The 15,904-nt window shown below is 66.8% G+C and overlaps 5 protein-coding genes across 5 annotated transcripts in view; 3 read left to right on the forward strand and 2 right to left on the reverse strand.

Moving 5' to 3' along the window:
* Positions 1–1,677, reverse strand: part of EMIHUDRAFT_462980 (putative methylenetetrahydrofolate dehydrogenase) — a 7,081-nt gene extending 5,404 nt beyond the window's left edge. The window contains exons 1-4 of the mRNA XM_005781576.1: positions 1,368–1,677; positions 1,054–1,235; positions 778–824; positions 413–509 (exon numbers count right to left, since the gene is read on the reverse strand). Coding sequence (XP_005781633.1) covers positions 413–509; positions 778–824; positions 1,054–1,235; positions 1,368–1,652 — 611 coding nt within the window. The 5' untranslated portion in view covers positions 1,653–1,677. The remainder of the gene's footprint in view (positions 1–412; positions 510–777; positions 825–1,053; positions 1,236–1,367) is intronic.
* Positions 1,678–2,508: 831 nt separating this feature from the next.
* Positions 2,509–3,712, forward strand: EMIHUDRAFT_434598 (hypothetical protein). The gene is made up of 4 exons (XM_005781577.1): positions 2,509–2,559; positions 2,740–2,987; positions 3,105–3,188; positions 3,330–3,712. Exons 1-4 carry the CDS (start codon positions 2,544–2,546, stop codon positions 3,453–3,455), a joined length of 474 nt encoding a protein of 157 aa, XP_005781634.1. The 5' UTR covers positions 2,509–2,543; the 3' UTR covers positions 3,456–3,712.
* A 169-nt stretch (positions 3,713–3,881) lies between these two features.
* On the forward strand, positions 3,882–5,306 carry EMIHUDRAFT_203748 (hypothetical protein; the record flags this gene model as incomplete). Its single annotated transcript, XM_005781578.1, has 1 exon — positions 3,882–5,306. The coding sequence occupies one exon, from the start codon at positions 3,882–3,884 to the stop codon at positions 5,304–5,306; it is 1,425 nt and encodes a 474-aa protein (XP_005781635.1).
* Positions 5,307–6,363: 1,057 nt separating this feature from the next.
* EMIHUDRAFT_203749 (Dynamin family protein) lies at positions 6,364–8,280 on the reverse strand (the record flags this gene model as incomplete). Its single annotated transcript, XM_005781579.1, has 1 exon — positions 6,364–8,280. One exon carries the CDS (start codon positions 8,278–8,280, stop codon positions 6,364–6,366), a length of 1,917 nt encoding a protein of 638 aa, XP_005781636.1.
* Positions 8,281–8,694: 414 nt separating this feature from the next.
* Positions 8,695–10,331, forward strand: EMIHUDRAFT_421168 (hypothetical protein). The gene is made up of 2 exons (XM_005781580.1): positions 8,695–9,851; positions 9,935–10,331. The coding sequence occupies exon 1, from the start codon at positions 8,704–8,706 to the stop codon at positions 9,271–9,273; it is 570 nt and encodes a 189-aa protein (XP_005781637.1). The 5' UTR covers positions 8,695–8,703; the 3' UTR covers positions 9,274–9,851; positions 9,935–10,331.
* The last annotated feature ends 5,573 nt before the right edge of the window (positions 10,332–15,904 follow it).

The raw sequence follows: 15,904 nt of genomic DNA on the forward strand, positions 1-15,904 counted from the left end.
GTGATCTCGGGTGATCTCGGGTGATCTCGGGTGATCTCGGGTGATCTCGGGTGATCTCGCCTGCCGCTCCCATCGGCCGGGCAAAGCTTGTTCCTAGTGTGTTGGCAGCCTGGGCGCGGCGAGGCAGCGGGCGTCAGTGCGAGACGGCCTGGAGTGGGGCGTGTGTGTGTGTGTGTGTGTGTGTGTGTGTGTGTGTGTGTGTGTGTGTGTGTGTGTGTGTGTGTGTGTGTGTGTGTGTGTGTGTGTGTGTGTGTGTGTGTTTGTGGTGTGGTGTGTGGGGGGGGAGCGGTGGCGGTGGGTAAGGGAAAGGTGCTGCAGCCGGCTGGGAGGCGGATGTCGTTGACAGCGGACCTCTCTTCAGGACAGCGTTCGACGGCGCACCCCCCCTCCCCAAGTGAGCCCGCCGCCGCACCAGAGGAAGTTGGTGGAGGCCGTCTGCTCGTGCAAGTAGCGCGTGTCGATCGCGGCGGCGAAGAGGTTGTTGGCGGCGGTGATCGCGTGGATGTCGCCTACGACCCGAGATTAGCCGAGATTAGCCGAGATTAGCCGAGATCAGCCGAGATTAGCCGAGATTAGCCGGGAGGTGATCGCGTGGATGTCGCCTACGCCCGCGCGCGCGTCTTTGGACACGGGCTGTTGCGGCGGCGCTCGAGGAGGGGGGCTGGTGGAGAGGGGCTGGTGGTGGTGGTTTTGGGGGGGGGGGTGGAGAGGCCCGCCGTCGTCGGCTAATCTCGGCGCATCTCGGCTCATCTCGGCTCATCTCGGCTCATCTCCCGCCGGTCATGTGCAGGTTGAATTCCTCCATCGGCGCGCACTGCGCATACCTGACGGTGGTGGTGGAGAAGGAGGGGGGGCGGAAGGTGGGCGGGGTGGAGAGGGGGGAGGTGGCGACGGGGGGGGAGGGATGGAGGGGCGGAGAGGGAGGGGGAGGGGACGGTGGTGGCGAAGGTGGCGAGGGTGGAGGCTCAGGACACGCGGCGGCGGCGGAGGAAGAGCGTCGCCCGCCGCCCGCTCTCCCCCCCCCCCCCCGATCCTCGGTGCGCGAGCACGCACCCGCCGCCGGCCGCGCCGCCCTTGATGCCGAAGGTGGGCCCCATGCTCGGCTGCCGAATGCAAGTCATCACCTGCTGACCGAGGTGCGCGCCGAGCGCCTGCGAAAGCCCGATGGTGGTGGTGGACTTGCCCTCTCCCAGCGGCGTCGGGTTGATGCCGCAGACGACGACGTAGTTGCCGTCCTGCGCACGGGGCGGAGGCGACGTGACCACGCCCGGGCGGCGCAGCGCGGCGACGCGGCAGCGCGGCGGCGGCGTGCGGCGCGGCGGCAGGGTGCGGCGTGGCGGCAGTGTGTGGCGGCGGCGGCGGCGCACCGGCTGGTGCTTGAGCCGCTCATAGACAGAGAGCGAGAGCTTGCCCTTGTACGTCCCGTGCGCAAAGAGCTCGCCCTCGCGCAGGCCAAACTTGCGGTCGAACAGCTCCTTGATTGGCGTGAGCTTGACGGCCTGCGAGATCTCCACGTCTGGCGGCACCGGAGTCTTCAGCTGCAGCTTGTTGAGCAGCGCGGCGGCGCGGCGCGCAACCACGAGCCGGCGGAGGGCCAGCGCTGCAGCCACGCCGGTTACGGCCACGCCAGCCGCGACGAGCTGCCGCTGCATGGCTGCTGTCGTGCTGTGGGCCTCCCGGAGCCTCCGTGAAAAAAACTTTGGTCGGTTATTCAATGGCAGCGCCCACTTCCCGTTTATCTGCTCGTCCTGAATTCACACACACTGTGTTCACACGTGTTTCCCCCCAGGTTCGATCGAGTGGACGCCATCGGTTATAACCGACCAAGTTTGGTCATAGTTGACCACTCGGGCACCAAACTTGGAAATGCGGCGTCGAAGGAGATATGTTGAGATAGAGATCGTGTCTCGTCTAAGTAAGTGTGTGGGGGGAATTGACCACTCGGGCAAAATCGGCCGAGCCACAAGCGGAGTGGCGGCTGGCCGATTTAAGTGGGGGGGCTTTTTGTATTTCTCCCCTTCCTTCCCGGCGGACGCCCATCTCGCCCCTGGGCCTGCACGCGTAGCTACTGGGCAGAGCGGGCCGTCGCACGGGCGAGCGGCATGTGGCCTTTGTGAGGCCTCGACAGATAGATGAGCCCGTCTATCTCCCAGAGATGAAAGCCGCCGAGAGGTGACCCTCGATCTCGAAGCTCGATCTTCCACCGTCTTGGTACTTGGAGTGCACCGACCGAGACTTGCATGCGCCGGGCTGACTCTGTGGGTGCTAGTAGAGGTGATACGTACACGCGCACGGAGGCAGCGGAGCCGCAACGAATTCCGGACGCTGGAGACGGTGGATGGCGGTACGCGAAAGGGCTTTCACACCCTCACGATTTCACACCTTCACGAAGGCGCGCTCAGAGCTGTCAGTCATGCCGCGCCCCCCATCGCCTGCGCCCGGGCGCCCATGCCGCGCCCCGACGCGCGACCGACCGACCGCCCCCCGTCCGCCGCGCCGCAGGCTCCTCTCCCGCGCACAAACTCCACCCGCAAACACCAACGATGGCTGACGACTCTGGCGCGCACACCGCCCCCGCGCCACCACATCGCCTGCGCCACCCGCCCGAGAGGGCGGGGCCGCGCCCACTTGCCCCGCCCCGGAGCGCGCTCTCGCCGGAGCGCGCTCTCGCGCTCCGCCGCGCGCCTCTTGCCCCCCCCCCCTTCCGCACCCTCCGACCACGCTCTCCCCGCCAAACAGAGGCGACTGCTGTCAAGCTCAAGTCCAAGCAGGAGGAGATCTTTGAGGTTGAGAAGGAGGTTGCCTGCCGCTCGGTGACCGTCAAGAACATGGTCGAGGACACGGGCCTCGACACGCCGGTGCCGCTGCCGATGGTCGACTCGAAGATTCTCATCAAGGTGATTGAGTACTGCAAGTACCACCACCGCGCGGAGCAGGAGTCGCTGCCCGAGGACGAGAAGAACGTCTGGGACAAGGACTTTGTCAAGGCGCCGGACCCCTCCCCCGACCCCCGTCCCCCCGCCCCCTCCCGCCCCTCCCCCCTCCCCCCCCTCCCGGCTACCTCCTGCGCCCACCTTTTGACGGCTCCGGCGCCGCCCGCGCAGGTCGACGACGAGACGCTCTTCAACCTGATCCTTGCAGCCAACTATCTCGACATCAAGTCGCTGCTCGACCTCACCTGCAAGACGGTACCACCGTCCAATCCCCTCCCTTGCCGCGCGCCCCCTTCCTTGCCGCGCGCCCCCTCCCCGCTCCCGCGCGCGCTGCCTGTGCGTGCGGCCGTGAGCCGCCCGCCGCGGGAGCCAGACCGCGCTGGCCGCGCCAACCAGGTGGCCGATGAAATCAAGGGCAAGACGCCCGAGGAGATCCGCATCCGCTTCAACATCAAGAACGACTTCACACCCGAAGAGGAGGAGGAGGTCAAGCGTGAAAACGCTTGGTGCGAGGAGCGCTGAGGCCCTGAGCCCCCCCCCCCCCCTCCCCCGAGTCTACGTGCGCGCCGGCTGCGCCCTGTGCTGGCGTCTTGAGAGCGCGGAGCCGGCCGGTGCGCGGATGGGGGGGGCAACAGCGGTTCGTCTGGTTCTGAGTTTCTACGTTTGTTCCGGGGAGCGGACGCGCTGCCCTGTCTCCGCCTGTGAGACTGTGGGGTTGTCATGCCAGCGCGCGCGCCTCGGCTTTGGGAGTTGGCGATACTCTATTCGCGGAAAAGCAGGCCGGTCGCGGTCCTTGCACTCGTGGCCCCAGTCGTGGCATCACGCGCAGCATTTTCTCTTCCCGCCAGGAAAAGCCAAGAGCGCGGGCCGGCGCTGGTTAGACTGCTGGTAGACGGCCCCACTAACCAGTCGACTAACGCTCGAAGCTCCGCTCACGCGCTCGCACCGATGCTCGCCGCCGGCACCTCCAGCGCGCCGGTCGCTGCCGCGTCCACGGTCGCTGCCGCGTCGGCGCGAGCCGCGCCGCCAAAGGCCGTCAAGCTCAAGAAGCGCCCTCGAGCCGGCAGCGATGACGATGAATGGGCACCACCGGCGGGCGCGGCAGGTGGTCTCAAGCGTGCCACCGAAGCATACATCGCGCGCGCCGTTGCTGCCGCTGCGGGCGTGAACGATGGGGTCGACAGAGGCCGGCCCAAGCGGCAGGCCGCGATCGAGGCCGTGGCCAAAGCAGACCTCTGCCAGTGGCAAGAGAGCCTGAGCGCCGACGCATTTGTCCGCGAGGCTTGCGTGCGTGCGCCTTGGACGCCCTCCTCGGCGCCGCAGCGCGCCGCGGGCTTCGATGCGACGATCCGCGTCGGCGAGGCGTACCAGGCAGTGGTGCCCGCCTTTGAGGAGGGGAGGCCGCGCCCGGTCGAGGTGCGCGCGGACGAGCTGCTTGTGATCGAGTTTGAGCCGCTCCGTGCACCACCCAGACCAGCCTGCAAGCCGGTCGCCGCGACAGTGGTGTCGGTGGGCAAGCCTCCCCGCGGCCGAGCGATTTCCGCCTCCTCGTCTTCCGCCGGGCGTGTTTGCTCCCTCATTCCCACCATTGTCGGCACGGTGCCCTCCGCTTCGACAGACCCTCCCCTGGTGACTCTCGATGCCGTCCCGGTGGCGGCGACAGACCCTCCCCTCGTGACTCTCGATGCCGTCCCGGTGGCGGCGACAGACCCTCCCCTCGTGACTCTCGATGCCGTCCCGGTGGCGGCGACAGACCCTCCCCTCGTGACTCTCGATGCCGTCCCGGTGGCGGCGACAGACCCTCCCCTCGTGGCTCTCGATGCTTTCCCCGTAACCGGCGGCAGCGGAGCCACCGGCGCGAAACTTGGCGGCTCTGCTGGCCCGGGCAGGGTTCCGGTGCTGGCTGCGGCGTGTCCACCGAGTCAGGCAGCGGCGCTGGCTACCTCTTCCGTCCGCACCGCAGTCGAGGCGCCGAAGAGCGGACCGCGCCTGACCTCTGCGATGACCGCACCGCCATTGCCGTTGCCGCGAACCGCGCCATTGCCGCTGCCGCGAACCGCGCCGCCGTTGAAGCTGCCGAAAAGCGCACCGCTGCCATTGCCGCGCGGTCCACCAGCCGCAAGCCACGCTGCTCCCTCCTCGGCGATGGGCTCGCAGTGCGTCGCTGCTGTCGCCGCCTCGGCCAGCCAGGTTGCGGGACTGGGCACCAGCCGGCCAGCCGGAGAGACCAGTCAGGTTGCCGCCAGAGGCAGCAGGCACGCTGCAGGAGGCAGCCAACTCGCCGCATTGCCGGCGCGTGATCCGAGAAACGCGGTGATGTTGCAAAACATCGCCGCCAACATGGCTGCCAACATGAACATGAACGGCTTTTGACATCTCAGCTCGTGTGCGGAAGCCGTCGTCATGTCCACCTTGAGCACTCTGACATGGCGACACGGGCGAAACGACGAGGCGGGTTCGCTCTCGGAAGTGCATACCACGGGCAACGGGCGGATTGCTATGACACCCCCCCCCCCTCCTGTACAGTAATCAGTATATGTGTATCTGTATGAAAAAGTAAAAGAGCAAAAGGCTGACGGAGCAGGACTTTGCGGAGATCAGCAGGAGGATGTACGAAGAGATTAGGAGTAGCAGGGACCCGAGGGACCACATGTGGAAGACGGCTAGTGCTAGTCCCCCACCGGGAGGACGACCCCGGCTAGTCGCCGACCACACCCACAAAGAACCCTGCACAAAGATCGCAAGGGCGGGGACCTGTTCCTTTTTACCCATCTCACAGTAGAGAGGTGTCCGTTTTTATTTATTTATTTATTGTGATCTGTGTCTGTGTGTCGCTGTAGAGAGGCTATAAAGCCGTAGAGCGTACCTATAACCTAACCTCCTGCTGCTCCTATACCAATGGCAGACCTGTGGCACCGCCTGCGCTCGGCACCGGGCACCGCCTCGGTATACAACCAATGCGCCTGCGGGCGGACACTCACAGCTCCGCTCTACTTTCGCGCGCGCTCTCTCTCTCCGCTCTCCCCCCCCGCCCCCCCCTCTGCGTCTGCCCTCTCGCATATTTTGTGAGCTTAGCCTTCGATGTTATGAAACAACGCAAGGCGGACATGGCATATCGCTCTCGGGCCCACAGACATCCCGCACACTCGCCGCACACCCGCCGCCCCCGCGCGCGCCCCACCCCGGCCGGGAGAGAGGGGAGTGACAGTTTGGGACGGCGACAGCCCGAGTATGTTGAGTCCTGGCTCAACAACGCAGGGTTCAAGAGGGGGTGGTCCGGCTCACAAGTCCGGCTCACGCGCCTCGAGAGATCGGTGCGAGTTTGTGAGACATTACTGAGACGCATTTGTGACACTGCCCCGGGGGGCGTTGAGACAGGGACGAAACACCCGTGAGACAGGGACGTCTCACCTGTTCGCCCTTCAGTATCTCAAGTCTTTGGCTCGACAATAGACACCGCCGGGCGCTCCGCCCTCTCCAATGCCAAGTGCATGGCGCTCAGTTCAGCCTTCACCGCGTCGAGCATGCCCCGCCTCTCTTCGTGGGCGGCGTGCTCTCGCTCGACGTGCTCTCGAAACGGCTTGACGGCCGCCAGTGAGCGTGTCACCGCGTGCTGCAGCTCAGCTTCCAGGTGAGTTTGCAGCGCCTCGTTCAAGGAACTGCTCAGCTCGTCAACCCGCTGCTGAAGATCGAGTTGCAGCCGATAGCGCTGAAGAGGCAGGACGGCCAAGCCAGTGAGAGCGATCACAAAAGCGGGCATCAGGCCGGTGAGGTCGAGCATGGAGGCCGCCTTGACCGACACGACCCCCGTGAGTCCCGCGGCTCCCGCTTCTAAAAGCAGCGCCTGGGCAAGGCACGTTTGCACGGCCGCGACAGCACGCTCCCCTGCATTCGCCACAGCATCCGATCCAACCGACTCGCGAGCGCTGCTCTGCATCGCAAGCAGCAGCTCTGCGCGGCGCGAGCCATACGCTGCCGCCGCCGCCGCCTCGGCGTCGCCCGCGCTGCTGGGTTCCAACTGCACTCTGCTGCGCAGCATGGAGAGCGTATCGCGCTCGAGCGCCGAGGAGCGCCCTTCCATCCAGTCTGCGAGAGAGAGCGCGACCGCCTCGAGCTGTGCGCTCGAGTCCGCGACGACGGTTGATTCGAAGCGCTTGACAAGGGCATCGCGGGAAAGGAGGCGCGGCAACTGCGAGAGGGTGAGCTCTTCCTGGAGGAATCGGTGGCCGCGCTGGCCCAGCCGCGCCAAGACGAGCATCGCACGCGCCACCTGCGGCTCAAAGTCGGCACGCATCGTAGCTTGAAACGCGTGCACCCTCTGCCCCACATCGTCGACAGCATCGCGATCGGCGGCGACGAGGGCGAGCTGAGACGCCTCCGCAGAGGCGTACACCTCGAGCAGCCGCGAAGCGGTGGCAAGCTGAGACACCATCTTCAGCCTCGCGCCGTCCTGCAGAACGCGCCGGACCTCCGCCTCGAGCGCCTCCCACTGCGCCGCCGCTGCGCCCTCCGCTTCCCCCTCCGCGGCGGCCCTCAAGGGCGAGCCGAGCTCGGCGGCGCTTTCCTGTCGCAGGCGCTCCTTCAGTTTCAGGGCGACGCGCGCGCTCGAGGCGAGAACCTTGACGGGCGCGCCGACCGTACGGGAGGCATTCTCGGAGACGTATTCCAGAACGCGTTGCAGGTCTGCCGGCGGCAGCGTGTCTGCCTTGTTGAGCACGCAGAGCACGTGCTTCCTCCAGCCGGTGACGGACCGGAGGAACGCTTGTTCTGAGTCGGAGAAGGGTTGTTGAGCCGAGGTCACGAACAGGACCAAGTCCGAGCGCGGCAGAAAGTCCTGAGTCAGCGCGGTGTGAGCCTCGTCGATGGAGTTTGTGCCCGGCGTGTCGACGAGGTAAGTTGAGCGCAGCCATTCGACGTCAACGTCCATGACGACAAGCCCGTCTTCCTTCCCGGCCGCGCTGCTCGGTACGAATGGCGCCGCCGGGTGCTTGATTAGGCACACGCTTGCCGTGGTCGGGAGCACGCCCTCGACACACGCTTCCCTCCCCAGGAGCGCGTTGATGAGCGCGCTTTTGCCGGCGTTGAACTCGCCAACCACGCAGCAGACGAAGAGAGAGTCGAGCGTCGTGACCGACTCGCGAAGAACCTCCGTGTGCTCTGCGGCTGCATGCAGGCGGACGAGCAGCTTCTCTAGCGAGGTGAGGGCCGAGCGGTGCTGCCGTCGCAAGTCCAGGAGGGGCGGCGTCAGCACGCTAAGCCCTCGGCGGCCCAGCTGGCGAAAGCGCGAGCCGTGGCCCGTACTGCCCTGGTATACAGCCCGCAGGGCCAGCCGCCGCCGCGCGTGCATAGTTCCGCGCGAAGGAGGAGGAACGAGGAGGGGACGAGGGACGACCGACGAGTGCGCTTCGTTTCACGGATCAGAGCAGGAGGCGGGCTGTCTTGTCGTGAAATGAACACATTTTGGACACGGAACTGGCAGTGGTACTAATGGATTTCAAAAACTCATGTTCGGACTGGACCCCACGAGGAGGTATATGCGCTAAAGGAGAAAAAAGAAAAAACTGGGCGCACCAACTTTCGACTTTGTTGGCGGCCGGGCCCATTCCTGAGCATGTCGCTGGAGTCGCGCTACACCCGCTACGGCCTCGTCCTCCTGGCGACCGTCGTGCGAGCCACGGCGGCGCGCGGCGTGACGCCCTGCGCTCCTGGCCAGACGAAGCGTTGCTGCGGCGACGGCATGTGCAACGGCCCGGAAGACATCAACACTTGCATGGCCGACTGCCCGGGAGTCACGACGCACGGCTCGTGCGGAGAAGAGCCGCATTCGGACCGCGGCGGCAAGGGCCTGACCTTTGGGGTGAGCCATCGCGCGGCAAGCGCCCAAGACTGCTGCGACAAGTGCAAGGCGCACCACAAGGGATGCAACTCGTGGACATTCTGCGGCTATCCCGTGTGTTTTGGGCTCGACACCGGCTGGAATCACACCTTCGGCGAGTGCTGGCTCCGGGTGCTCCCCGACCCTGCCGCTCCCGTCTTCGGGCAGCGCGGCGAGTACTCGATGCGCTACCGCACAAAGATGCTGCGCACCCGCAAGGCCTGCACAAGTATCGATACTCCGGGCGGCCTCTCGCCGGGCTGGGTGTGCCCGCCGACGCACGTGCCGTGGACGTCGGGATCGATCGGCGTCCAGCCGGACCTGTCCCTCCGATGGCAGACGGGCGGCGGCTGGGGCAACATGCGCATCCAGCAGCTCGGACCCGACGGTGTGCCCATCGAGTCGACCTGCACACGGAACAACGGGCAGAGCTGCGACCCGAACAAGCTCGACCACGGCAGGTGAGGCAGGGTGGAGAGGAACATCTCAGTCTTGTGCCTCCACGCTTCGTGAGGGAGCGGCGGCAATGACCAATGTCGGGTCTGGATACACGTTACACGAGTTGCACCGTCTCCACGACGCGCTATAAAAGAACAGTACGACACGTAGGTGTATGCGCGGCACACACGACGTACATGCGCACGCAATCTCATGTCAGTGTGGAGGAGCGTAGGCAAGTCATGAGCGATGAGGCAAAGTCCAACGGGGTGTGCGTGTGGGGTTTGTGCTCAGAGAGAGAGAGAGAGAGAGAGAGAGAGAGAGGACAGCGTGAATAGCCGTCCCGTGCATCGCGCTGATCCAAAAGTATTGAGCTGCTGAGAAGCCTGTCACGTCGGCAGCGACACTTCTCCTTGGGCCCTCGGGTTCGGCGGTCCGCGGAAGGGCCGCCGGCGGTGGCCCGGCTCCGACGCCGCGGCCGGCTCGACGGACGGGCGCGCTGGGCTTGCGCTGCTGCCGCTCGAGTCGAACCCAAGCTGGCCGCTGTTGAACGTCCTCGACATCGGCCCTCCCAACCGCTCCTGGCTGCGGAGTAAGCTGCGCACCTACGGGCGGGGCCGTGTCGCGGCGGTGATGCCGCCGGTTCCGTGATGGCGCCTGTGTGTGAGCCCAACCGCCGCCGGGCTGCCTGAAGGAAGGAGCCAGCGAAGCGCTCCAGCAGCGGCGGAGGCGGCGCGACGACTCGCGGCAAATGGCCCGGCCTGCGCCGGCTGCGCGAGACCACGAGGTCGCCGCCGGCGCCGGCGCGCTGCTCCCTCTGCGCCTGGTGCTCGACCTGCCAGTCGTCCTCCTTGCAGGGCAAAATCTCGACCTGCTGGTTCGAGTACACGTACAGCATGAAAGAGGCGAGCTGCCCGGGCGCGAACGTGGAGGCGATCAGCGTGTATGGCTCCGCGCGCAGCGGCAGCGCAACCTCGAGGGAGATGTGCGACGCGGGCACAAACTTGGATGCGCCAACGACCTCGCCGCGCACGGGCGGCGTCGTCGCGCGTGCGCCGTCGGGCCTGCCGCGGAGGAGCACGAGCCCGATGGCGTGGTGGCGCGACGTGGGGCCAGCCACGAGCCACGCCGACCGAGGCAACGCCTATCGGGAGGACACGCCGAACTCGTGCACGTTGCTTTTCGCGCCCCCGCGCCGCCCCCCCCCCCCACCCCACCCCAAACGACAACACCGCGCTCCGCCGCGTCTCTGCGTGAGCACCACCACCAACTGCGCATCTCGGCTCATCTCGACCCCCCTCGACGCGTCTCGGCTATCTCGCCGCGCCTGCGTGAGCACCATCACCAGCTGCGTGTTCGGCCGCAACACGCGCAGCCGGCATTGAGGGTTGCAGAGGAAAGAGTCGGGGTAGTTTGGGCACCCGCCCGCCGTCGCGCGCGTCCACCGGCTGCGCAGGAGCGAGTAGTGCCACTCGCCGCCCTGCAGGGTCGTGCGCAGCACGCGGCAGTGGTACAGCAGCGCAAACTGCTCGCGAAACTGGTCGAGCGACATCCAAAACTCACCGCCGCGCAAGGCCGTCGCCGCCTCTCCGCCGCCTCCGCCGCCTCCGCCTCCGCCGCCGCCACCGCCGCCGCCGCCGCCGCGCTCGGCGCCCTCGCCCCCTCCCCCCTCCACCGCCCCGCCCGCCCCAGAGGGCGAGGGCGGGGCGGAGGGGGCGGACGCCGGGGGCGGGCCCCTCCGCGAAGAGCCCCACGGGTCGCGCAGCAGCACGAGCGGCGAGCCGCCTGCGGCACCGGGCGGGAAGGCAGCTCAGCGGGGCCGAAGGAGGGGAGACTCTCGATACTCGGCGCGGCTCTGCGTGCCTGGCGCGTCGAGCAGCCGCAGCACCGCGTACGCATGCCTACGGACGTTTCGTGGACGCGTCGTGGACGTGCCCTAGGAACAGCCGCAGCGACGCGCGGCTATCGGCGGCCTATGGGCGAGAGAACGCAGTGTTGAACTGAGGACCCACTGCTGAAGGACTGCTCGCGCGCTCGCCCAGGGGTGAGGCCGCCCCGCCCCCCGCCGCCGGGCGGCGTGCCGGCGCCCACAAAGCCGGCGGCGAGCCGATCGCGCAGCCTGTCGGCGAGTGCCTTGGCGCTGAGGCTCGGGCGGCCGCGCCTGTCGGAGAGGTGCTCCGTGTCGGCCACGCCGCCGGAGAGCATCGTGAGCGCGCAGGCGGTGTCCCCGCCTGCGAAGAGGCGCCTCGGGTGAGGCTTGGCGACCTTGTGTGAGCTTGGGTGAGCTTGGGTGACCTTGTTGTGTGAGCTTGTGTGAGCTTGTGTGAGCTTGTGTGAGCTTGTGTGAGCTTGGGTGAGCTTGTGTGAGCTTGTGTGAGCTTGTGTGAGCTTGTGTGAGCTTGTGTGAGCTTGTGTGAGCTTGGGTGAGCTTGGGTGAGCTTGTGTGACCTTGTGTGAGCTTGGGTGAGCTTGGGTGAGCTTGGGTGAGCTCGGGCGATCTCGGGCGACCTCGAGTGATCTCGAGTGATCTCGAGTGATCTCGGGCGACGCGCCGTCGAGCGCGCCGTAGGACCCGTGCAGCTTAGCGAAGGCCTTCTCGACAACCATCAGCCACGCCTACCCCGCCGCCCACCCGCCGTGACGAGCCGACCCCCCACGCAACACTCGCCCCGACGGGGCGCGGCAGGTGCCTCGCGCGAGCCGCCCAGAGAGCGCGCGTACACCGGCTCCCACCCCGCGTCCGCCGCCGCCCCCTCGCCGCCGCCCCCGCCTGTCGCCTCCGCCCTCTGCACGCAGGGAAAGTACGAGTCCACCCAAACCATGCGCCAGCGCCCTCGCACGAAGAAGGAGACGCCTGCGCGCGGGCGGCGCAGCCTCGAGACGGTGGCACTCGGTGGCACTCTCCGCCTCGGCCGCGACGAGCACGAGGTCGTGATTCCCCGAGATTCCCCAAGATTCCCCGAGATTCCCCGAGATTCCCCGAGATTACCCGCCAGACGAGCACCATGCGCTCGGCGGATCCCGGAAATCTCGCCTCTCGAGCCTCGAGTCTCGAGCCTCGGGCCTCTCGAGGCACCGTAGATGCCGCCCTCCTCTACGACAATCTCAGAGACTCCCAGAGAGGGCGTCTACGGACTTAAGAGGCACCGTAGATGCCGCACTCCTCGAGCGACTCGTCGATGAGGTCGCTCCGCACCGACACGTCCCCTATGGCCACACACACACCCCTCAGGGCGGAAGGGCCGCCGGCCCGCCGCCACCCGGTGCGCGGCGCTCGCCCATCGTCGCCGCGACTGCAGAGATGAAGTAGCAGTTGCCGAGCGACCCCTGCGCCGCGTCGGCCGGGAGCGCCGCGTTGCTCACCTGTCGGCGCCGACGGCGCCGGGGGACGCGTTCCCTCGTGAGACCTCGTGAGACCTCGTGAGACCTCGTGAGGAGGAGGTGAGGAGGTGGTGTGGAGGTGGTGTGGCGCTGCGAGGCGCGGAGTCCTTGCACGAGGAGGGGGAGTGTGTCGGAGGTGCTGCCCGGAGGGGGGCGGGGGGGGGCGGGGGGGGCGGGGGGGGCGGGGGGGGGCGGGGGGGGGGGGGGTCTCACCTCGGTGTAGTCCTACGAAAAGAGGAAGGACTCGCGCCCGTCGGGCCACAGGTGCCGCCTGCCCAGGATCTGCTTGACGTGCAGCCAGCGCACCTGCCGGGGGGGTGTGGGGGCGGGGTGGGGTGGGGTGGGGGCAGCAGACGAGGGAGGTAGAGGAGGAGAACTGCTGGGCGAGTGGGCGGGCGAGCGCACCGGCGAGGCGGGCGAGCTGTGCCCCGGGTGGTCGATCGACTTGTTGTCGTGGGGGAAGTCCGGGTCTTGCCAGAGCCGCGCGTACCTTTAGCGAGGCAGGCGCGTCTTCTCTCACTCTTCGCTACCGCGGGCGAGGCATGCGCGCTGCTCTCCCGCCACCTCTTGCACTGTTCGGCCTCCTCCGCCATCTCCCCACATCTCCCCACATCTCCCCATATCTCCCGCCACCTCTTGCACTGCTCGGCCTCCTCCGCCATCTCCTGCCACCCGCGCGTGATGTGGTCCCAGTCGGCAACCTGCTCCCGAGTTACGCTGCGTGAGAGTCGAGAGTCCCGTACTCTTCCGTAATCTCGGGTAATCTCGGGTAATCTCGGGTAATCGCGTGAGACTCGACAGTTCCGTCCGCCGTGCCGCTATCGCTGCCGGCGCGGCACGGCTTTGAGCCAACGACCAACACTAGGAAGCGTCGAGGCTGAAGTGGGCAGTCTCCAGGGTGTGTCGCACCGCTCTCCGCGAGGGTGTGTCTAGGAAGTGCCTAGGAGCCGCCTCACCGCTCTCCACGAGGAGGCACGCGCTTCGAGCATCCGCACGCTCAGGCGCGGCTGCTGCTGCTGCTGCTGCGCCGCCGCCGCCGCCGCGAGCCTCGAGCGCTCGTCGGTGCGCAGCTTGTGGAGTACTCGCTGCATCGCGCGCACTCGCTGCTGCGCCTCGCTCAGCGAGATGGTCGACGAGGACGGCGCCGTGCGCTTGCTGCGCTGCTGCCGGATGTCGAGCTTTGCGCGGAGCGAGAAGCGGATGACTTGCTCCGCGTCGTCGCTCACCAGCAGGATGTGCAGCTGCGTCGGCCGAGCCGGCCTCTTGGAGGCGTCCCAGCTGAGCTGCAGCGTCGCCGCGTGGACGCATGCGCCGTCGTGCACCTCTCGCGAGGGCAGCGCGCCGCCTCTCCAGTACAGCGCGAGGAGCGCGCTCTGCGAGGTGACGTCGAGCACCAGGCGCTGCCCAGCGGGGACCGACACGAAGAAGGTGGACCCGCGCGACGGCCGCACGTAGGCGTCGACACGGCACGACGCGCCCGCTAGCCCACCCACGGGCAGCTCCTTGGCCGCATCGTCGACAATAGACGGCAGCGGCGGCTGGCCGTCAGCCTCGTCGTCATCACGGCGTGCGCCAGCGGAGTCCAGCGGCGGAAGCGTCGCGGCAACCTGTCGGCGTCGCAAGAGGACCAGGGCGGCGACCACAGCTGCTGCTGCTGCTGCGGGGGCGAGCAGAGTGGTTGTGTGTGCTCGCAATCCTAGCGCTACCGACATCGTCGAGCCGGTTGGCGCGTGCGCATTACTTTTCTCTACAACTGTAAGATGCGGAAGGGAGAGCACGGCTTTACTGATCCGATTGCGAGCAGCAGCGCTCGCAGCTGCTCGCAATCCTACATCTTGTAGGACTATGAGCGGCGGCGCTCACAATCGTACCCAAGATCCAAGGATTGCTAGGGCACTCCCAATCGCTCCAGCCGCGAGCGCTTGTGACCCAGCTAGGGGCGCGTCCACGTTGGAGCTGCCAGGTGTGGTGTGGACGCGAGAATAGCTCCGCCGTTCATGGGGGCCGCAACCGATGCGAGTCGACTGGTGTGTGTCGTCGTGGTTTCGTATCAAGAATACTCACACACCGGGCCTGATGGTCGCGCATCCCACCTTGGAAGGTCATTGTGTTCGGGTGTCCCCTTAGGATCTGACCCGGTCCGGCCGGGGCGTCAAGCCCGGTAGTTGTGCAATCCGCCCCGACGTCTCCCGTCGGTGCGCTTCCCCAGGCTCCCCCCCGCGGGAAGTCTTTAGGAGGAGGCGCGGCCTCTGACATGGCCGCTGCTCTCTCCTCTGGAGGATCATTGGTTGGTTGGAGTCAAGGAAGGAAGGTACCAGACGCCATCAATCAACCTGCCCTGCGCCCTGAGCAAAGTTGAGAGCCCTTTTAGCTTAGTGGGAGATCCGGATCCAGTTCCGGTGCTACCATGAAAACTCCGGCGAAACACAAATCGATTGCGGGGGCTTGGACTTCGGTATCTAGCCCCCGCATGCTACTGTTGATCGCCGCCTTCCCGGCCTCGGAAGATGCGTGCGCCCTTAGCTCCCGGATCTTCCGTGACCCGCATATCAGTTTTGCGTTTGGAGGCTCGGCCGATTTTCGTGGCCGCCACAATGCGCTATACAGCTTCCTGTCGGCGCCCGGCCTATCGGTCAATATCAAAACGGAGGATGCGGTCTTTAAGATCCACGATGGCGCCCTCATCGTCAACGGATCGTTCCTCACCGAGGCACACGTGATTGCACGCATGTCGCCCCAAAAGCAAGCCACCGCCTCATTCTGGGCCTCTGAGCTGGACGACAACAACTTTGGCTGGCAGACCATCAACGGCACCTGCGTCGGCAGGCGATCCCGCACCTATCTCTGCTCTTCTAGCCTCGGCTCACCTCGGCTACTCTCGACTCCCCCGCAGGCGATTCAAGTTTGGCTACCGCGGCAGCAAGAGGTGCTTTGCTCTCGACATGGCCATGGCGTACTCCACCGCCACATTCGCGCTGGGCAACTGGACCATGACGGTGACTGGCATGCGGTCGGTCCCAAACGCAGACGATCTGGTCGCCGGTCCAAAGCATCGGATCGATATTGGCTTCACCGCGCGTGGCGACGCGCCGTCCCGAGATCGGCCGCACGGCATCATCGGCCAGTCCTATGCCACCCCCGGACGCGTGCGTTTTGCGCCCCCCCCCTCCCCTTCCCAAGCACGCGAACACGCCTCAAAGTTGCAGAACGGAGGTGTAGGTGCGCAACGGCAGGGTAGACATCTATCCCTGGTCTGGCTACTTCACGACCAGCGCCA

Source organism: Emiliania huxleyi (assembly GCF_000372725.1).
Source record: "Emiliania huxleyi CCMP1516 chromosome Unknown EMIHUscaffold_20, whole genome shotgun sequence".
NCBI classification, from domain to species: domain Eukaryota; phylum Haptophyta; order Isochrysidales; family Noelaerhabdaceae; genus Emiliania; species Emiliania huxleyi.